Genomic DNA, 23952 nt, shown 5'->3' on the forward strand with positions numbered 1-23952 from the left:
CTGTCCAGAAAACTTATAGGGTACTTCCCGTTGACCTAGAATAATAAAAAAATAGAATAAAAAAATAATAAAAAAAAAAAAAATTCTGAAAACCGTGGATTTGTGGTTACATTACACAAAAAATTAAAATGTACCAATGAACAAATAATTAGTATAAAACTGGCTAATTATTTCAATGACTTTAAAGAAAGAAGATTATATAACATTTTTACTGTTGTCAATTACAAGTATGATACAAGATTCCTCTTTGAAATTATAGACATTACATCGCTCGTTATTCGTATTCAATCCACCAAGTGTCTTGATGAAGCGTGCTCAGATTTAAAATTGGGCTTTACACTACAAGACAAATTAATATAAGACACAATGTCGTCACGACGATACAATTTAAAATTTAATTAAAGGTACCAGTTACGTTTAGAAATAATTAAATTTCGGAAGAGATGAAACAAAATAACAACGAAGTGAACAAAAAATTTGAGAAACTTACAGAAAAACCGGCTAAATGCGCTTTAGAGTTTAGACTCGCCTACCGAGGGTTCCCTATAACAGTCGTATTTTTTTTGACATTTTGCCTGATAAATTAAAAACTATTATTCATAAAAATAAATAAAAATCTGCTTTTGAATGTACAAGTAAAGCCCTTTCATAATGATATCAATCTTACTTTGAAAGTTGAAAATACTAATTATTTGTTCATGAATACATATTTTTTTGTGATATAACCACAAATTTACGGTTTTCGGATTTTTCTCCTTATGTGTGCTGTAAGACCTACCTACCTACCTGCAGACGACCTACGACATACAGGCAGACAACAAAGTGATCTTATATGGCTTCCTTTTTTCCTTTTGAGGTACGGAACCCTAAAAAGGCAAAGCTGGGCATAAGCAGTACATTTTTGAAATAAAATTGTTATAAATAATAATAATATAAACAATAGAGAAAACAATAAAATGGTTACAAGGATTCACAAAGATTTACATGAATAATTATAGATACAATATGCCGACAAAAAATTCTGCAGAAATCTACTCAAAAAAGCTTGCTAAAAATAATCGTGTCGTTGGCGTATGATACAAAAAAGCTTGCTAAAAATAATCGTGTCGTTGTCGTATGATACAAAAAAGCTTCAAGTAGGAAATGGCGATCGGTTTTTGCTCTTTTCACTTTGAGATGCGATCCACGTTTGATGACGTCTATAATAACTTTCATATTGCATTAACTTACTACTGCAAAGCAAATATGATATTGCACTAAGATAGCACTTATTACAAGAGTCATACGGTTTAAATTCAACTGTTTAGGATTCATAGCTTATCTTATATCTTTTCCTTTCTTCATTAGACAGATGTGCATTTAAATGGTTTCTCTAGAGCTTTCATTGCAAAAAGTTGACAGTTCCTAATTAAAGCTAAACTTCCGTTACAGGAAGGCAATGTCTATGAATTGAAAATGTATACTATCTACCTACAGATATACTATACTACACACGTATAGTTAAGCGTCCGCCTTCTTTTCCAGAGATTGGGGGTTCGACCCCGGGCACGCACCTCTAACTTTTCGGAGTTATGTGTACCTATTTTAAGCAATTAAATATCACTTTGCTTAATGCATAATGCTTTAACGGTGAAGGAAAACATCGTTAGGAAACCTGCATGCCTGAGAGTTCTCCATAATGTTCTCAAAGGTGTGTGAAGTCTGCCAATCCGCACTTTAGTTTAGACTTTAGATACGTTAGTACTATTATATATTCTGTGCTTTAGAGACGACTTATAACAGAATTAGCTACTTATAATATTACTAGAGGATGCCCGCGACTTTGTCCGCGTGGATTTCGGTGTTTGAAAATCCCGTGGGAACTTTTTGATTTTCAAGGATAAAAAGTACTGATGGTATATTTTTATTTCGGCTGAAAATGCCGTCATTTCGATGTTAATGAGACATGGTTCCAGCGCAATAGCAAATTGTGGAACTTATAACGAAGCTAACTGCAATCCGGTATTTGGCAACTAGTCAAATCAGTAACTTTATATCAAACGTCAAAATGCGAAATTCTATGAAATGCCGGCATGGACGTCACAATTATTTGACGTGCTTTTTTAGTTTATTGGTAATTTAAAATGGTTGTCACACATAAATCTAACAAAGGATGTGGAATTTACGTATTTGGTAGACGCTCTATTTAATAATCACTGAGAAATAATTTGTTTTTGACATAGTCAAATACCGTATTTCTATCGCCCGTCTACAGTCCAGTACTATAGTCTATTCTAAATAACGTTACATACTATTTTGATTGTGTTAGTGAGTCGCCGTCGCCACTGTGTGGGTAGACGCGTGCTCGGATCAACAGGTGGGGTTATCGATTAGTAGTAAAAGCTTAGGCGAGGTTCGCACTGATGCAGTGTTTACTGCGCTTTCTAGAACAATCTGGAATCTACTTTAGATTATCTTTTACAACGTCTGGAGCTTGTTTTATTGTATAATCCTGTTTCCACAAAGGTCAGTTGGACATCAGGCGTAAGTAGGTAAGCGTATCGTCAAAGTTAAATTTAAACACAAAAAAGCCACTTTGGCTTATTAAGGATTGATAATAATGATAATAATCCTTGATCTAAGTACTTTGGATTGCCAAAGACAGGGTTCTTTCAATTTTTAACATAGTAGGTAGGTATATTGCTTAACCTTAACGATAGAGGTAGGTACGGATATATTATCCTGGGCGATCTCTTTGCTCATAGTATAAATAAATAAATAAATTAATAATCTTTTATTTCAGACCAGTTTTAGTCCATATTTAATTTTACAACTATATATTTACTAAAGTTAGTGTGTTAGTAACAATATTTCCTTATAGTTATGTTAGTAATGTTAGTGCTTAGTGATTAAATAAAGTGGCCTCACGTGGCAGCTCTAGGCGCCCGGTGGCCACAGCCACCCAATGCTTAATTATTGGGCAGCCTATCCTATCTTTAATTGCACCCAGAATGCTGTTGGAACTGCTACGAAGACGCTGTAGGAGGGAGGCCATCTTTTTACGGATGATGGCATGAAAGCCATCAGTCCTGGCCTCCGTGAACATTCCACTAGCGCTACAGCCCCTCGGCAGCCCCAGCAGCATTCTGAATGCATTATTGTATTGTACTCTCAGTGAGTTCAGCGCTTTTTTGAAGTATCTGACCCACAGACCGCTCGAGTAGAAGGATTGACAATACGCTTTGAATAGGGTAAAGGTATAGAGTCATATCCGTTTCACAAAAGTATTTTGGAATAAGTCTATGAGTCATAGGCTAGGCTAGGCATAGGCTTTCTTGACAGACGTGATCCTATAACGGTTCCTTTTTTTCCTTTTGAGGTACGGAATCCTAAAAAACAAAAAGATTTTATACATTCGATGATAGAGTGTAAAACTTTAATTTTGTTGTATTATGCTTTCACAATCTGACTGATGTATAGCAGGTGTCGTCTGTCGTCTAGCAGTAGACAGCATATTGATGAAACAGGTAAAGCTATTTGACGAAAGCTTAGATCGTAAATATTGTCAAAGGATATCTGTACAAAGCCTAGCTTAGCCGTCCCATAAATTGCTAAGAAGCGTTATGTATCCGTGGAATGTTAGCCGGGTGCCTTACCGCAAAGTATTGGAGTAGGGTTGTACATCAGTACCCTTATTATAAATGCGAAAGTTTGTTTGTTTGTTAGTTAGTTGGTTCTTCCTTCAATCACGTCGCAACGGTGCAACGGATTGACGTAATTTTTGTATGGGTATAGATAAAGACTTGGCGAGTGACATAGGCTACTTTTTATCCCGGGAAATCAAAAAGTTTCAACAGGATTTTAAAAAAACCTAATTCCACGCGGACGAAGTCGTGGGCATCAGCTAGTAATATTTATTTAATTTTCACTATAATATTTTCTTTATAGCAAAAGGGCTCAAATGAAACCCTACATACTATACATAAAAGCGTAAAATAATTAACTACAATACAGGTAGGATAGGAGTATACATTTTAAAATTTGAATTTTTAGACTAGGTTTTATAGTGTCTCATGCCCTCCGAAATCTGAAAGTAAACTCCACCATGCTTAAAATAGAATTAAAGAAGCCATATGAAAACTAATGGTCGATCTCTCTCTCTCCGGTCGTTCCTTCATTGCTGAAGATAGTGGTCCTCACAAACTACCCTCGAATGGATTACCTATCTGTTTCCACTGGCTTCTGTTGGTGGCCATTTTAACCATGATATAAAATCCACACCTGCTGGACTCCTTTCGCTGGTCGAACCACTATTGGTGAGCAGCCTCTCGCTCTTTTGTCCTCAGTGTTGCCTGTCACTATTAGCTTTTCTAAGATGTCGTCCCCCCGCCGTATGATGTGGCAGAAATATGAGAACAATCGTTGGTAACATATGGAGGAGAGTCGAGCAGTGATTCCGAGTTGCGAAAGGATAGACACGTTTGTGCGCTTGGCAGTCCACGGAATCCGTAGCATCCGCCTTCAGCACCACATTTCGAACGCATCTATTCTTTGCCTGTCTCTTTGATAGTCCATGTCTCTACTCCATACATAAAATTTGGCAAGAGTAAGGCACGAATGGTCGGTAGCCCTAGCTTATTGCTCGACAAGACAATACCTTGGTCGCCAGTCGGTATAAAATAACAGGAGTCTTAATTGTTTAGCCCATTATTTATTTATTGCCCTTCAATTTCGTATCGGACACACGTTCCTACCTGTTATAGGTTATTTTATTGATAACACTTTTATTTTCTCATTTATTTTATGTATTGTTTTGTTAAGGCTAAGCAATGGCATCAAAAGCTATCTACATGAAAAACTGTGGCCAAGAAAAGGAAAAGAAACCGGCCAAGGGTGTAACCTAATCGCGGGAAAAACGAAAACAAGTGATAAGTATCTACCCATGAAACAAAAAAAAACGCGTTTTTTTAATCCAATATTTTGTAAAAGTTTACGATACATTGCAAATAAAACATCTGACTAACGCTAGAGGTCAACGGATGTTGCGTAAGTAGGCCACTCGGAGCCAATGCCGCGTCGTAGGCGGGCAATGACCCGAGTTTTGCACGCTATACTAAATCACTAAAACTACAAAACAAGGCAAATGGTTATTGGTATTGGATTGTGTTTAGGTAGTATAACAATAACGCTAAGTTTTTAAATAACGTTCTGGTTCACACTGTATAAGTACGTGACAGGTCGAGATGGCAATTGGGGAGGGGACGCCCCGCACACCCGCACAGCGCCTACGCTAACCCGGTGCGGGATAGCGTGGCTGACGTGCGGGTGTCCGGGGCGTCCACTCGCTCATACCCCGATTGCCATCTCGACCTGTCGCGCTATACCTAGTTGAAGGGTTCGTGAAAAGAACAATTCAGAATATGAGTAGGTAACTTGAATTTTTATCGAACTTTTTAAAATAGACCGGTAACAATTGAGATTAAAACCGACGAATGTAAAAGGCATTTTAAATGCCAAGTAGGTTTTGAAACAGTAAATCTATTTCGAACTTAATTTCAACAGCCATAAGGACAATAATCCAATGCACATGATCTGACCATTGCAAGTGGTACATGCTGGTACTAAGGTTATAAAAGTTTGAGAATAAGAAAAATAAAGTTGTCTTTGCGTCTAGACTTTAAACACTCCTTTGTCCTACAATTCTGAAATATTGTTACAAAATATGTTGCGCTTATCCGTTAATACATCCATACTAATATTATAAATGCGTCTCTCTGGCTGTCTGCTAGCTTTTCACGGCCCAAGTTTAACCGATTTTGATGACACTTGGTAGGTACAGTTAGCTTAGGTACATCCCGCGGGTCAATAACATTAGTTGTGATTGGTTGAATTTGTGCGATTCTTGTTGAAACAATGCATTGTAGCCAATAATGAGCGAGCAATAACTAATCAGAGATGATTGCGATCGTGACATTGTAGCTGTCGTTCTACCGCAATCGAGCAGGGGGTGGTCATAGGCTACTTTTTATCCCGAAAAATCAAACAGTTCCCACGAGGTTTTTAAAAGCCTAAATCTATGCGAAGTCGCGGGTTATTATCTTTCTTCTACTCTCACTATAGGTTCTTTATAAAATGGAAGTACCCATGTTCAGAGGAATTTCATTAGTGTTACCTGTTGTTATGAGAAATACTCAGTAGGTAGGTTTCTGTGCTACTAGCTGACCTGCCCCGGCTTCACTTGTGTAAGATTTCTGAAATTTTTTATTATGCAAAGATACAAAATGACTTATGGCGGTTACGCTCATCCATTCCGAATCCGTGAAAATACGTTCCTTTTTGTTTTGTATGGGAGCTTATGACATATTATGTCGTAGATAATCGCTGGTATTGTCACGGATGACGGATATAACTCGGATGACGGAAGTGCAGTGCGCAATCGCCGTTACAGTTATTTATTAGTGTTATCCATCTTCCAAGGAAAGTTATAACAAAATTGTAGTTCCCATTTCCCAATGCACAGCCGACAGCACTCTGGGTAAGTGAATTTACCATGTACAATTTCTCTAAAGGTGACTGCAAACTTCCTTGCAATATATTTTTACGTTCTCAACGGAGTGAACAAGTGATATATTACACGAGAATTTGCAGAAATATTCCGACTATTTATTTTATTGCGAACATTTATTTGATTTCGATTATTAATATAATGCTATTCACGCTAAAATTTATAAAGAGGTGAAGTTTGTTAGTTTGGATGTAGGGAGCTATCTCCTGAACTAATGACCCGATTCTGAATTTTTAAAGATAGGGAACAGATATTTAGATATTTTGGTAATAATATTATTCAAATAAATTATTTACGGTCTTGGACTGTGGTAGTAAAAGGATGTGATGTTTTGTATTATAGCGGTAGCTTACGGGGCTAGAATTTTTGTAAAAAATTAACACGTTTTTTATTTACTTTTAATTTAACATGAACGTCACGCTGCACGCTGTACGGAAGGTGATTAATGACGTTACAATCCATAAACGACAAATATTGCAAATAATCCAATTTTTAACATAAAAATAAGAGTAGGTAATTTCTGCGGGAAAATATTTATTATGTTAAAAAACTTAAAAATATTTGTCATTTACGCCCTGTGACGTCATTAATCGCCTTCCGTACGGCGCGGCGTGACGTTAATAATTAATTATGTTGAAAATAACGAAAATTCTATTTTTTTTTAAATATTCTCTTTAATAATGAATTCTAGCCCCATAAACTACCGCTATACAAAATCACATGATTTTATTACTACAGTCCAAGCCCCTTTTCAAAGCAATCGACATTTGAATATTGAATGAAAATTACAGTTACACGTGTGTTTGGGACTAGCAAATCAGTTTTGAGCATGTCTACATCATTAGGAAATTATTAGGTCACATACAGTGCAAAGCACATTACTTTGTAAATTATTATCAATCACACACCAAATTAGCTCCTAAAGCTATTATAATAGATGCGATTTTCGCTTAGCGAGCGTCAAACTTGTTTGATTTGACATCATCCAAAAAGAAAAGCAGACTATCTTTCAAGGGGGAGTTGCCATATAACCAGGGATAGGATGTATACCATAGTTTCATAATTTGACAAAACTACCCAAAAATACAATAGAGAACATCAGAATACTCGCATATTTTGATAAAAATAAGAATGATGCATGGCAGAGTCGTCTGCCAATGAATTTGGGAGGTCGGGGGTTCGATCTCGGGCACACACCTTTTTCTTAGCTTAAACTTTTCAGAGTTACGTGCGTTTTTAACAATTAAAAATCCCTTGCTCTAAAGGTGCAGGACAACATTAGGTATGAGGAAACCGACATGCCTGAGAGTTCACCATATTGTTTTCAAACGTGTGTGTAATCTGCCAATCTGGCCAGCTTGGCGGACTACAGCCTAAGCCCTTCTCATTCGGCGATGGTTTGATCATGATGATAATGAATAGCAGAGCATTTTGATATGAGACGGAAGCACATTATTATAATTATTTTAAAATGATAATTTACTTAACTATAATGTTTTGCTTTCACTTTAAGCGCATATAGGTACCTACCATACGGGTACCTACTAAGAAATAGTTTTGTTGAGTAGACATTTGTCTACTAAGCAAGTTAGTGCAGTATTTACTTTTCTGACAATATTTTTTTAATGGCAAAGTTTTGTCTCAATCATCAAACAGATCGAAAAGTTGCCTACTGCGCACGTACAAGGTCACTGGTATTTTAAGGTGTAACGAACTGGATGCCCTCCCTTAGGCTTGTTACTCAATAGATGTTACCGCACCGCACCGTTGTTCACGTGGAAGCTTTTGATGGGTTCATGGAAAATGTAACAATTACAACACTATGATGCGAAGTGTTTCGGAATTCATTTTCAATTTCCTGAATTTCAATGGAAATGTCATAGTAGCTGAAATTTACGCATAACTACTTGTTTCGCAATAGTTAGTAAGTCAATGGAATTGATTGTCAATGGAATGTCAATTCTTTGACAGGAATTTCAGACTGATCTATATTCATTTAAAATCAAATATTGTAATAGTGGTAAAGTCATGAAGTGCTACGGCGCCGCACCGTAGGACCGTAGCTAGCTACGGGAATTCGCGTACCATTGGCATAAGAGGCAAAGCAGCTCGGAGCGTACAATTGCCAGGCCGGCACCATGGAGCAGCACCGGGGAACTCAGCTGTGCTAGTGACGTCCAGCCCCCCAAGGGGAGAGAGTGAACATGACTAGGAAGAGACATAAAATATTTGTAGGGAGTCAAGAAGACGCCCCGGGAAAACGCCCCGCGATTCGCATTTGGTGAGGCCATGGGAGCTAGGTCGGCGCCTCTCGGCTGGTTCAGTTAAACGGCGACGATACGATGTCGTGTCGTACCGTATCACCGCACGACGTCAAAGTCATAATATGTATCTCGACCCCCTAAGAGCCGGTTCCCACTTGTCGTCTGTCGGGCCCGGTTTTTAATACAGCCGACAAGTGGGGACGGGCTGTAAGTAGATAGAGTTGGGGACCGATAGAAAATGTTTATATCAATGACTTAAATGTCTATGTCTATAAACCAAATAGCTAGTCCAATACACGAATTTACGGAGGAGTCAGAAGGTTATCTTTGTACAATCGTGCATTAGTATTCTATAGTATGCGACAGGTCGAGATGCCATTCCCTACCACGGACACCCGCACAGCTCCCGCGCTAACGATGTGCGGATGTGTGGGGCACCCCCCCACCTCATACCCCGATTGCCATCTCAACTTGTCGCGGACTATAAATCAAATCTGATGAGAAAAAACTTACCCCAATATGGTGTCCATCAATAAACAGCTGCGGCACCAAGATCTGATCACTTTTCATCCTATCCCTGATCTCATCCTGGTATTCCATGCTCATGAAGACGTCCCGTTCCTCATACTTCACCAGTAGGTTCCTCAGGATCTTCTTCACCAAGAGACACCTCTGGTATGTGCTCCGTACGACTCCCATCGTTGTGGTGTACAGGACCACCTTGCCCGCATCTTTTTCTTTGTAACTCTGTAAGAAATAATATTTATGTTAAGGTTTTGTGGTAAAGATGGACCATGGAATGTAAATTGACCATAAGCACAGCCATACTCATAGACTCAAGTCTATAGTACGCGATAGGTCGAAATGCCAATCGGGGAGGGAACGCCCCGGACACCCGCAAAGCCCCTGCACTAACCCAGTGCGGGCGAGCGTGGGGTGTGCAAACTGCAGAGCATCCCCCTGCCTCATACCCCGATTGCCATCTCGACCTGTCGCGGACTATACATCTAATCAATTCGATTAGAAGCAAGTGGGTATATCAGGAACTGAAATTTTTCAGATGTTTAGCTAGGCATAGGTCTGTTTACTCACACGCAGGTTTTTAGGAAAGTGTGACAGGTGCGACGTCAAAATGCATATTGCATATGTATGTGCATGCATGCACATACGGCAAAATTGTCGTACCTACCTATATGCATGCACTCGCATAAATTTTCGAATGATGAAACTTTAGAATGAATATAATGAATAAACCCTAAAAGGTAAATATTTGGTACAGAAATTATAATTTTATTAGGATGGTGTTCATAGCACACTTCTTACCAACGTTTACTAAGCATAAAATCTATCGTAAACAAATAACTAATTTATTCATCTTAGGTCAGTTAATATCCTAAGTACCGCAAATATAATATTTATTCAATTAATTTTCAAATTTAACATTATAATTCATCCGTTTCATTCCTTTATTGCATTCGAAACCTTCAGTTACAGACAGACAAGTACCCCATTAAATATAGTATGCAAATACGGACAGATTTCCGTGCCGTCTAGTCGTTTCACATTCAGTACCCGTAGTACAAGATTTTACGTCTCACCAAACCAAACCAAATTCGAGAGTCGAAATACTTACGCGTTACAGTAAAATGGACCTAAACAGCCTTGAATTGAAGTCAAATATTCAATACCACTGATTTTAATTTCGCAATGTTTCCGCTTGGAGCGCTGGCTGTAGAAGTGTAGACAAACTTGAGCTTTAAAACAAGGAATTTAAGATCCAGTTTACTGTAACGCGGAAGTATTTCGACTCTCGAATTTGGTTTGGTTTGGTGAGACGTAAAATCTTGTACTACGGGTACCGGACTATGAAACTATGTCAATTTGCAGGTTTATTGGCCATTAAGCAAGATGTAAGACGATATTAGAGGCTAACCGCACGCGGCTAATTGTATGTAAGACTGCTAAGTTGTAATATCATCCTAAGGCTTTATTCTCTTGAAAATCAAATCGTAATCACGCGTGGCACGCACTTAAGTGACATAGTTTTTAGCGTTCCGTACCTCAAAAGGAAAAACGGACGTCTGTCTGTCTGTCTGTCAAGAAACCTACAGGATACAGGTCTTATAGCAGACATTAGGGGAAAAATCTGAAAACCGTGAATTATTTGTGGTTAGATCACAAAAAAAAAATTGTAGTCATGAACTTAAAAATTAGTATTTTCAATTTTCAAAGTAAGATAACTATATCAAGTATGTTATCATATGAAAGGGCTTTACCTGTGCATTCTAAAACAGATTTTTATTTATTTTTATTTTTTATGCATCAATGGTTTTTGAATTATCGTGCAAAATGTCGAAAAAATACGACTGTAGTACGGAAAGGGTTCGCGCAACGAGGGCGTTGCGCGAGTCTGGCTCGCACTTGGCCAGTGTTTTTGTTTATTAATCCTGAGAGGACTATGGACATATGCCTATGGAAATATGAAATTTGACACACCCCGAAATTCATATTTGCAATTTAAAAAACGAGCACGAATTTTTCTTTCGGCCGCCAGCCCTCGAGGGCTGTGGAGCCACTGGATCCATGGACCCGTGGCATTTTGCCTGGCTTGTTAACCTATTGTTACGCCACTGACGTACCTAACCCATAGCCTAATATTTGACATATCGTCGATTCAGGCTCAAACCAAGAGTTCCCTCACTCTAGTTCACTCTGACGATACCCCTTAGATCCAAATCTGTTCAGGCATTTTAAAGTAATGGTGCAGGAATAAATAAACTCCCATACACACACGAGCCCTGTAAACATTCACTTCTTTTTTGAGCAGTCGCGTAATAAGAACTGCTCACTGAATATTGTAGCGCCATCTATACAAAATGTTGCGATTTAGTAAGGTATGACTATGGCACAGATAAGGAGTACTTTGCATGCCATATTTTCATAAACCTGGCGCTACCAAGGTGTGGGCACGGCACACCTTCATCGGTGTTTCAATTCCTATTCTAGATGGCGTTTATTTTATTCAGCATATTTCCTAGGAGATTCCACATGACTATTTTTCTAGGCTCTATGAAGCCGCAGAGAGTGCCAATTTATCGTCTGATCATGGAATTAGGAAGTAGAATTCCTATATATTTCGTACATCCATCCATGCGTCTGATTAATAATGATTGTAGAAACGTCAAAGTTTTGATAATGATTGTACAAACGCCAAGGGATTTTTTTTCTGATTAATAACAGGCTGGATTTTTGTGATTAGATTCCATTAGACAAGACGCCCAAGATTTGCTCTGTGAAAATTCTGGATAGAGGTAGCTATTGTACTGCGCAGGTGCTTAACTTGTCGATTTGGTGGGGTGTTGAAATTGTCTGAATAACAGTAAGTATTTTTTTGAACATTGAGATAATTGGATAGTACACTCGGAAAAACAGTCGTCCTACAAAACAGATGGTATGACTGGAGGGTCCTCCACTCACCGACGAAGACGAGGTCCCCGATTTCCGACGTCATCCGGACGTGGACTTATGCTGCGGCCTCGGGGGCGTACGGACTAACTAATAGTCCAGCAAATCCACCCATCCTAACGTCATCATAAGCTGTGGTCCGAGCCTCACAGGTGGCGCCCTTAGGAGGACGTTGCCCCCCGACCTCTCAAATTATTTCTTCGAGCCCTAGGGCTCACCCCTAGACGGAGCTTCGCGCTCGCCACCCTTCCCGGTGACGCTGCAGCGGCCACGCAGCATAGTCAATCCGAAACAACACACACAAAAAAAAACACTCTGACTCGTCTTCGTGAAATGCAAAACCTATACCTGTTATATAAAAGTAAATATTTCTCTTACATACCTACTTGCGGTTACGGCAATCTTGTTAGTGGGTCAGTTGGCTAAAACGCATTTGTCGTCAAAGCTAGACCGCAAATTCGCACCTCTTGCGTACTGCAGTGTACACATTTGTGTAATTTCCTATTTGATTTGACCAACGTATACTTTGGTCTATTGCAGAATACTGCATACTCAAACAATAATATTTAAAATAATTATCTTTTTTTAAATTATTTACCGTATAGAGCGTAGTAAACCTACTAGGTACACAGATATCATTAAAAAATATGAAATTATGTAAATTGCCGTTTCCGTAAACTCTGGAATATTCTTAGTTTCATACGTTATGTAACATACATGATATTTATCTGGGTATGTGTACATTTACGGTCATTTAAAGTACAGTCGCCACTCCTTACCTACCTGTGTGGTTGATTACCTATGACTGGTACCACTTAACCGTAAAACGTGCCTAGTCCAGTTATTCCTAATCAATGTAGGTACGACTTCGGAGTTGACTATGTCATTAGGGAATGTGACATTTATATTATGTGATGAAGATGAATACGATATCGTGTCGTATGTTCAAGTCAACCTATTTTCCTTCGCCTCAACAACTCAACGGGCAGGGGGCGGACTGAAATCCAAAAGATTCGAATTCCACCAGTTCTATTGTCACGAGCCCTATTCCTGGCATTAAAGGTTAGGAAGAAATGGGAATGTTATTAATTTTAGCTCGGCTAAGCTCCTTAAAAACATTGCCAACTTCATCATTAAATTTAAAATATTAAATTGGTGCAAATCAGATTTCATAACCATCTCCTTTAGCCAAAATCCGTCTGTCTGAGATCTGTCTGAATCTGTAATCTAGATGATATTAAGATTTAGGCAATGGATTAACAGGAAGCGATGGAAAATGATAGAATTAAGTTCATATGAACTTATCTCAATTTAATTCTATTCAACGTGACAGATATCTGTCACGTAGCGTTACAGTTGAGGCGCGTCGTAAGGTTCAATTCGAAGACAGCCATATTGGCAAAGAAAAAGAGACGAGTGGAATTTATAACTTTTAGGAAAAAGTTAATTTATTATATCGTGTCGTAAGTTGAAAAGAGTCTCGCAAATCGCTTGCACGGTACTCAAAGGTACAGTTATTTAAATCCACACTTGAACACCGCTTTGTTATTCACAAATTACACTGTATCGGTAGAAGATTAATCGTAGTGTTTCACAGAAGTCGTAGACATAACAACATTTTAATAAGACATTACAAATTGCATGATATTCATTCAAATATTCGTAGCTTTAGTTTTAAGTTTGCGTAATAATTATCACCACATCTTACAAATCCAGTAATTTAAGAGAGTAATTTAAGAGAGTAGTTTAGTTTATTAATTACCTATTTTGAATGAATCATTTGTATTTTGAATTTGGAATTTTATTGATTGGTAACCTTTTTATAGTAATCTATGTATGTAAAAGCTATCGTAAGAATCTATACATATATCTATATTTATATGGAAAATAAATAAATAAAAAAACTGACTGACTAAGTGACTTACCTATCAACGCACAGCTCAGTCACACAGGCACAGGTATGTCAATTTCAAACAATGTTATATAATGTATAGTATAGATACTTATAACGCGTAAAATTTAACTCCTCACGCGCCATTTTAACTTTGTGTTAAATTTCATGTCAAAAGTGCGAATTTAGTCCTTATTTTAAAGGTGAACCCGTACTTTTGACATGACAGTTGACTCTTAGAGTTAAAATGGCGCATGAGGAATCATTTTGTACGGATTATAAGTACAGTGAGTTTTGTACTGTCTGTGTATCGATTCAGGCTGTATAGAACCGGTCGGGGCGCCTTGCTCGCCTTACAAGGTCGACCCGCGTCGTGACCAGACGACGATTGAACACCAACAATGTGTTTAATAAAGAAATAAATATCCCTAGCTATTAATTGAATCAGTTCCTTGTAATAACAAATGCATTAAAGCGGTGTTAACGTAGCTTAACTATTTGTAATTATTGTAGAAATAAATTGTAGGTAAGTTTCCGCAGGGAGCCGCTGGATTCACGAGGCGCAACATCGTGGCGCGTGGAAGTCCCTACAAGCGACCAGCAATGGGCGTCTATCGGTTGATGATAATGATGAGGGTGATGATGATGATGATGCTAAGTTTCCGTATGGTTGGCGATTTCTGTGATATGGAATACCACTTTAAGCTTCCGTTTTTCCCCATCATCTTCAATATTGATATCTTCAAAAAAAATTGGGCAAGTGCGAGTCGGACTCGCATATGAAGGGTGCCGTACCATTGTAACTAGAAGAAATAACACTCTTTTTTAGGGTTCCGTACCTCAAAACGAAAAACGGAACCCTTATAGGATCACTTTGTTGTCCGTCTGTCTGTCTGTCTGTCTGTCGGTCTGTCAAGAAACCTACAGGGTACTTCCCGTTGACCTAGAATCATGAAATTTGGCAGGTAGGTAGATCTAGCTGACATTTGGGGAAAAATCTGAAAACCGTGAATTAAACAAAAAAAATTAAATTGTGGTCATGAACTAATAATTAGTATTTTCAATTTTCTAAGTAAGATAACTATATCAAGTGGGGTATCATATGAAAGGTCTTCACCTGTGCATTCTAAAACAGATTTTTATTTATTTTTATGTATTATAGTTTTTGAATTATCCTGCAAAATGTCGAAAAAATACGACTGAATGCGGAACCGTCATTGCGCGAGCCTGACACGCACTTGGCAGGTTTTTTTCATACACATTCTGTGAAAATTTCAACTCTACCTATTACGGTTCACGAGATACAGCCCGCTGACAGACAGACGGACGGACGGACAGCGGAGGGTCCCGTTGGCAGCCTTCGGGTACGGAAACCTAAAAACTCAAGTGTAGAATAATATATAATACCTCACACGGCTTCACTCACGAGTGAGATATTATCTATACCTAATGGAATGCACTGCAGAATAATAGTTGTGCCTAAATTAAAATTAACTTTTGTATGATGTACATAATAATTCAATGTGTATGATATAAGTGAGTGTAGGTCTGGTGTTGGTACAAATGTAGAGAGCTATGTGGCAAACACAGACCACCACCTATAGACGCCTAATAGCCGGACGCCCCTGATCATCAAACTTAGGCAGTTGCTTAGCTCCCGTTCGGTACCCTCATTCCGCACAATGTCTTAATACGTGACTTTTGAGTTCACTAATCACAACAAAACACTCTCCCCTGTCCCCCGCCAACATTTTACAATTTTGATTTCATGCAAAACCTTGTAGGTGTATATGCGTACTCTTGAGGTTGAATTCTCTGTGGTGGCAAACGACTGAGATAATTAACGAGCCCGCTGGCGGATTACTTAACGGTGACCATTCCATCTACGGAATGTTATCATTGAATAGCCCCATCGCACTGTAGGCGGCCAAGGTGACTTACATAACTAGCTCGCATTCTAGTCCAAGTTACATGTCATGTTATATTGTGAAGAAAAAAGCTACATAGAAGGCACATCTTGGATGAGGTTTATGCGTAGTCTAGGTATAAAGCAACATGCCACTAAAGCATTCCAAGTTGGACTTCGACGATTGGCGATGGCGATACTATATACAACGTTAGTTTTAGTATACGCAATAACTGAAAGTAGTTTGTTCAGAATTAGTAACAGAATCGATAGCAATTATTTTTATTACGGGTTATATTTTGACCAAAAATACTTTAAAATCCTGCAAGTTTGAACACCTAGTTGAATGACCGCATGCATCAACTGATCCGGGCCGCACGAGCGGGAGCGCGCACGTTCGACGCCAGCCGTCCCACTCGCTCGCAGCCGCACGCTTGGAGTGACCATATTTTTGCAGGACGCGCATGAAGTCGCGGGCATCAGCTAGTTTTATATAAATAGAAGATGCGCAGGATGGGCTGTAGCTTTAAAACTCACAACCAGTCCACAATAAACACTCACTATAAGAATCAATAAACGCAAATGTTTATCCATTTTATCGATATTATAATCACGTCTACTCGTCAATAACGAATGCTAACGAAGGAAGGCGGGCAGAAAGCGTGGGAAGACTGGCCTTAGATCATTGTTTGTCGTTATGACCATTACTTAGCGGCAATTTATTGGCTTATAACCACCTTGCAGCTATCTGTCGAATCTGCAATTCGTATTCGATTGATATATTTTATTGTAGTATAGAGCTTACCTACACATCGTCAACTGACTGTGTAAGTAAGATCAAAACTGATTCAAATGTACTCTAAATGTAAAACTATACCCATGCAAAAAATCACGACGTCACGTGAAGGACAAACCAACAAACCAATAAACCAACAAACAAACACACGTAGTGTTAATATGGCTAGTGATAGTATGGGTAGTGATTTTTACATAAAATCTTAAAACTCGAATTAAAAAAAAAACTCAAGATTACAGAAATATTAAAATTTATCCCAAATACTAGCCATGTAATGCACGAAATAAAACGAATTCCTTTTGTATTCAGGACGAGCCCAAGACTATATGAAAAAAATATACTTTACGACACTAAACGAATTAAAATTCCACTGACAATAATTAAGAGGTATACAGCTGTGCCATAAGCATATTATTGGAAATTACCCCCGCTAATTACAAAATGCATTACCGTTAAGCAATATAGCATTACAAGGTGTTATTACCACAGCCACAGTATAAAGAGAGACACAGTAGTCCGACGCCTTTGATCGCATGGTAAACGACCACGACCGACGTTTCAACATGGGGCATGGGCCCTGACTACGATTGCTCTATCTTTAGTCTATTTTTAGGGTTCCGTACCTCAAAAGGAAAAACGGAACCCTTATAGGATCACTTTGTTGTCTGTCTGTCTGTCCGTCTATCTGTCAAGAAACCTACAGGGTACTTCCCGTTGACCTAGAATCATGAAATTTGGCAGGTAGGTAGATCTTGTAGCTGACATTTGGGGAAAAATCTGAAAACCGTGAATTTAGGGTTAGATCACACAAAAAAAATTAAATTGTGATCATGAGCTAATAATTAGTATTTTTTTTTTTTTTTTTAATAGATATAGCGAGCAAGCGAGCAGGCGGGTCACCTGATGTTAAGTGATTACCGCCGCCCATGAACATTTGCAGCACCAGAGGAGCCGCCGATGCGTTGCCGGCCTTTTAGGAATTTGTTGGTCCGCCCCTTGAATAACCCCATGTTATAATCTAGTGTAGTATTTTCAACTTTCGAAGTGAGTGACACATGACAGTACATTCTAAAACAGATTTTTATTTATTTTTATGCATCATAGTTTTTGAATTAATGTGCAAAATGTCGAAAAAATACGACTGTAGTACGGAACCCTCATTGCGCGAGCCTGACTCGCACTTGGCCGGTTTTATTTCTCCCGGAAACAGAATTATTGACGTTTCGTTGCCTGTTTTTTACGGCTCTTTAATAGTGATATGGTGCAATCGATAGGTAGTTGCCGATATTTTACCGTTAGGTATACTTGTCAGATGTGTACGAGACAACAAAATGTTTCGAAAATAATTCGAAGACAAAAGAAATAAGTATGAGCTCATTCTCAATTTATGAGTTTTGGAATTATTTTTTACTAATTATTCTTTAAGTCTTTTAAATAATATGTGATTAGTGCTAACTCATGATCTCCTAATTACACAATTACATTATTTTTAAGTTTGACATTTCTAGCTGTCATTTTAGTCTCTGGGAAAAATAGACTATGACGACTTCTTTTAGTTCGTCGAACCCATAGGGGTGCAACTCTAGAACATTAAAAAATCGCAAATTGAAAATCGCTTGTGGTGCCATCTAAGCGCGAGCACGGCTAAACAAATAGAGAACAGTTTACAAAAGACGTCAATAGATGGCGGGCACATTGGTGTAATTTTAATGACATTAATAAATTATAACCTAGTTTTCATGTTTTCGTGTGCTGTAGTAAATATTTATATTTCTGTTAAATTTATCTGACCCTGCTTTAATAACAGGACTCTGTAGTCTGTATTTCCTTTCACCACCTCGATAACTATATTCTAAGGATTGATTTAGTGACTCGATTCATGCCTGAACGATTGACCACGGCTACGGATTACGGACTTGTTTTTGCTTTGTGAAATGATTTTTCTGTGAATATATTTGTGCAGAAAAATGCCACGGAGATCTCGATGTGTGTCTGGATGTGACTAATTCGGTAAGTATAAAATCAGCTTACTCGTAATCTAACTCAAAATTACTTCAATGAGTCAAACTCTATGCACCATTAAGGCACCATTAGCACATTAGGTATTTTATCATGATACTAGGTATATAGTTCCTGCGATTTCGTCCGCTCGAAAAAACTATTTTAGAAATCCCGTGAGAAGTCCAATTTTCCGGGATAAATGTGGCCTACAAGTTACAACCGTCTGATGCAAGCTATCTCTGTACCAAACAGATGATGACCACCACTTTGTCTACGTGGATTTAGGGTTTTTGGGAATCCCATGGGAACTGTTTGAGTTTTCCGTGACAAAAGAAGCCTATGTCCTTACCTGGATGCAAGTTATCTCTGTACTAACTTTCATCATAAACGGTTACACAAATTTACTGTAAAAAGCTAGCATACAGACAGGTTGACACACTTTTGCATTTATCATATTGCTATGGATTATTAACTACTAATTCTGTAAATTTTTTGTTTTGTAATTAAGTGTACTTACAACATTTGTTTTGAACTTTATTGACTAACTTATTTTTATATTATAGGTATCAGCTATCAACTAATTAAGTACAATAAGTAACTAATGCATATTTTATGTTATTACTTTTTCAGATGTTTGCATGGCTTTCCAAAACCTGGCTACTCCTCTCTTTGAAACCATTTAAACAATGAAAAGAGATAGTAGGACAACATTTAGAAAGCAAGACTGATAATGAAATAATATATAGTTACGAATTATCAAATTTGCAATCACCAGTTTGAAGATCGTTGAAATACACCAGTTGTGGTAGTAATATGAAAGTTGTGAAAAGTAAATAACCAAAAATTTTGGATTTGAGCGTTACCTATTTCACAATCTCGTGGGTCTTGAATTTGGGTATGTATTTTATGTACCTAGTTACGAATTTATGAAAATAAAATATTTTACAAAACCTTAAAACCTTTTTATTTCTATAGTGTTTTATAATTTAGTATCTTAAAGAGTCAGTCTTGTAATATATATTTTTAAACATGTTTTAAACAAACGTTAATGGAATTATTGATGTTTTTTTAAAACATGTTCAAAAATATAAAATATTCTAGTAAAGTACATTTAAATAGCATTTAAATTTTCGCGCTCTCGCACGCCTAGTGCGCTTTTAGTGCCCTCTAGATGTGAGCACACGCGTAACTTTGAAAAAGAAATCTAGAGTCGCACATCTATCTCTAGTATATAGTAGATAATCTATGGTCGAACCTCTGTTTGTTATGTCATATCCTTACTCTGTGATATTGCCTTCAAGTTAATGTATTGCAATACATTTCTTGTCCTTGCTGAATATTCAGATCTTCGATTAATGTGACCACTTCCTTTTAAGCTTTGATAACCTGGTGCGAGATAATTGATATAGCTGAACATAGGAAGATGTTTTTGAATAACTTGATATTTTTATGTCATAAAAATTATGCGTTTATTTTTATATGTAATTCCTACTGTTAAGTTTTTGTATACTAAACTACAAGACCTGCCCCGACTTCTATTTCACTATACATTGTTTTCATTTAACTTTAAGCACATAGTTATTTACGTAGCACACGCCACGGAAGCTCTCAGATGGGACGATTTTAGGGTTCCGTACCTCAAAAGAAAAACGGAAACCTTATTTATAGGATCACTTTGTTGTCTGTCTATCTGTCGGCCTGTCAAGAAACCTACAGGGTACTTCCCGTTAGGTCTTGTAGCAGACGTTCGGGGAAAAATCTGAAAAAAGTGAATTTGTGGTTACATCACACAAAATAAATGAATTGTTGTCATGAACTAATAATTAGTATTTTCAATTTTCAAAGTGAGATAAACATAACAAGTGGGGTATATGAAAAGGCTTCACCTGTGCATTCTAAAACAATTTTTTATTTTCCCTATTATTATTATTTATTTATTCTTCTCATTTTTATCATATTTAAAAAAAAACAACAAACAATAAAATAACAGAATCAACAAAAAAAATTAAAGTAACAGTAAATCAAATAACAGGAACAACAAAAAATAAAATAAAATAAAATAAACAACAGAATATAAAGTAACAGAAACAACAAACCCATCAGTCCCAGATCCCAGTAGAGCAGGGCACTGCTATTTTCAAGAACTGACATTGGGTCATACCTATAGTACGGCACCTCAGTATCTACAAGGCCATACTGAAGAGCAAGTTGTTGATGGATTATCCTGGCTACTTGATTATGCCTGTGCAAGTATTCGCCGTTAGCAAGATAATAACAACCGGATATAATATGTCTGAGGGATTCCCCAGGAAGATGGCACGCTCGACAAATGTCAACAGTACCATCTTTCATTATAATATGTTTCCGGTAGTTATTAGTCTTGATAACTTCGTCCATAATTGCACAGATAAAACCTTCGGTTTCCCCAAATAGGTCACCGAACTGCAACCAGGATACTGAGGCTGTGGAATCTACATCTGGTCTAGTTAAGGCCTTGTAGAATCTTCCATTTTTATTTATTTTAATGCATCATAGTTTTTGAATTATAGTGCAAAATGTCGAAAAAATACGACTGTCTTACGGAACCCTCGTTGCGCGAGCCAAACTCGCACTTGGCCAGTTTTTTTCTGACATTATTCAATAATCTTGGCCAGCGTTTGACTATAGGAGGTGACTATAGCCTACTGCCTAGGCTCGTCTCACTCTGACCCTAAGGGAGACCCGTGCTTAAACGTGTGCTGGCGATGGGTTGAAATGACGATACACAGTGAAATAGGCCTCTACGACTAGTAATTGAATAGTACAAAGGTACATTCAGTGTTGTTAGTGAAATTTCTAGTGAGGTAAATATACCTACCCAATTTTAGGTAAGCTTTCACAAAACCACAGCCATTGTTGTGTTGACACTGTTTTCTTTGTGGTAAATTGTTTAAAGTAGAAGCTGATGTAAGTAAGTATAAGTACCTAAATATGTAGGAACCTACAGTCCGCGACAGGTCAAGATGGCAATCGGGGTATGAGGCGGGGGGACGCCCCGCACACCCGCACTTCACCTGCGCTATCCCGCACTAGGTTATCAGGGGGCTGAGCGGGTGTTCTGGGCGTCCACACCCCGATTGCCATTTCGATTTATCGCGTACCTACTATAGGCCCTACATCTACAACCACCGAATTTCTAGTGTTTACTCGATTTATTAAATCCTGTTGAATTGTCGTTACGTATATTATTTGAAGCTATGAAAGCCTAGTTAGTGGTTCCGGGTTCGATCCCGGCAACGCACTACTAACTTTACGGAGTTTCTTAGGTGCGTTTTAAGCAATTTAGTAAGCACTTGTTTTAAAAGTGAAAGAAAGGATCACTTCAGATATTGTGACGTAAACGAGTAACAAACTAAAGTACCTAAGTCCCAAATACCAAAACTTGACGTGTAATACCTACTTAACTTATAATCATCAGGCTGCGATTACATAACCTAACGACAAATTTACTAATGTAAACTCTCTTGTAAGTACATAATTTACATTAGTAAATTTTTCATAATAAAAATTTACGCATTATATACTTATATAAATGTTCTTATAAAAGTGTTCACATTAGTAAATTTGTCGTAAGTTAATCATGTAAGCTACTTACGTAAGTAAAACTTACAGGTGTATCCGCGGCTTAATGATGTAGGTAAGTTCTGTAAGTTACAACCCACTTAGCTTCTTTTTTAGGGACTTGCACTTGGCCAGTTTTTTGGTGTATAAGTTTAACTTATTAATAGTAGTTTAACTATAATGGTAACTTTCTATGGTGCAACTAGCAACAAAAGTTTTGTGGGCTAAACTATCAGTAGGTTGAATTTAGGATATTTACCATCTGTATCAATATACAATCAAGTGTAGTTGTGGTGTAACGAAATCTAAATCCAAAATCGATACTGTGGTTTGGTATGTGACTTACAAACCAAACGTAGACACTTTTTAGGGTTGATAACACGAAAATTTTATGGAACTAAATTAAATCAATGAAGATAGATAAGATATAGATTAATTAGATCAAAGCACTGAAAAAATTAACAATGAAAACTAGACTAGTTTTATACCTAACTAGCTTATGCTCGCGACTTCATCCGCGTGAACTACACAAATTTCTAAAACCTATTGCAGTCCTTTAGGGGTTGAATTTTCAAAAATCCTTTCTTAGCGGATTATTTTTAGCTGCATGCCAAATTTCAGCCCGATCCGTCCAGTAGTTTGAGCTGTGCGTTGATAGATCAGTCAGTCAGTCAGCGTTTCCTTTTATATATTTAGATATTATGGTCGTGTTATCTATTTAATTTGCTTAGGTTCTGATGATTGCAGAGACATAAATAGGTATATTATCATTTTTCTGTTAAGTTAAATTAGCATTCAAAATAATATCTGTCCCGGCTGTACTCACGCGTCTAGTCGACGTTAGCCCGACTAGTTTCAAACCCATCCGGGGTCCTTTTTCAAGGGAGTCCGTTCGCGCACGCGCCGCGGTTTGCGCGGGGTGCGGGGCGGACCCCGGATGGGTTCGAAACTAGTCGGGCTAACGTCGACTAAACGCGTGAGTACAGCCGGGACAGATATTATTTAGAATGGAAATCACTCACGGTAGTTTAAACGCCTAAATTAGTATTGTATAAGAATAATTGCTACTTAAGAAAACCGTCAAATGATGTCTATGTAAAAATTAAAAGAGCCAACCCGTAGGAGCTAACCCTGACTCTGTTTGCTGGGTAACCGATAGAAACCCTATCATGCTACCGTTAGTTTCAATCTACACTTCCCATCTAGGTTGGTTCTTATGGTTAGATCCACAGAAATCTGAATAGATAAGGTAATAGCACAGAAATTAGAATAAGTATAGAAGTGGTAAAAAAGCGTTAGATTGTCGCCATGGGAGTGACGTTCCAGTGCGTGCCAGTGACCTATTAGAGCGGTTATTGTAAAAGTACACTTATAAGCATAAGTTTACAGTTTAGTTTAAGTTGCTATGAAATGTGATTGGTAGAAAGGCTCTTTCAACAAGACAGTGACAGAAGAAAAACTGTGATGACCAAAAATATACGTATT

General features: G+C 37.8%; 1 protein-coding gene across 1 annotated transcript in view; it reads right to left on the reverse strand.

Moving 5' to 3' along the window:
* Nucleotides 1-23952, reverse strand: part of LOC117992833 (glutaredoxin domain-containing cysteine-rich protein CG31559-like) — a 110494-nt gene that overhangs the window by 18308 nt on the left and 68234 nt on the right. Inside the window, exon 3 of the mRNA XM_034980543.2 lies at nucleotides 9322-9555. Within this exon, the coding sequence (XP_034836434.1) occupies nucleotides 9322-9555 (234 nt within the window). The remainder of the gene's footprint in view (nucleotides 1-9321; nucleotides 9556-23952) is intronic.

This window comes from Maniola hyperantus, chromosome 22, assembly GCF_902806685.2.
Source record: "Maniola hyperantus chromosome 22, iAphHyp1.2, whole genome shotgun sequence".
Classification (NCBI taxonomy): domain Eukaryota; kingdom Metazoa; phylum Arthropoda; class Insecta; order Lepidoptera; family Nymphalidae; genus Maniola; species Maniola hyperantus.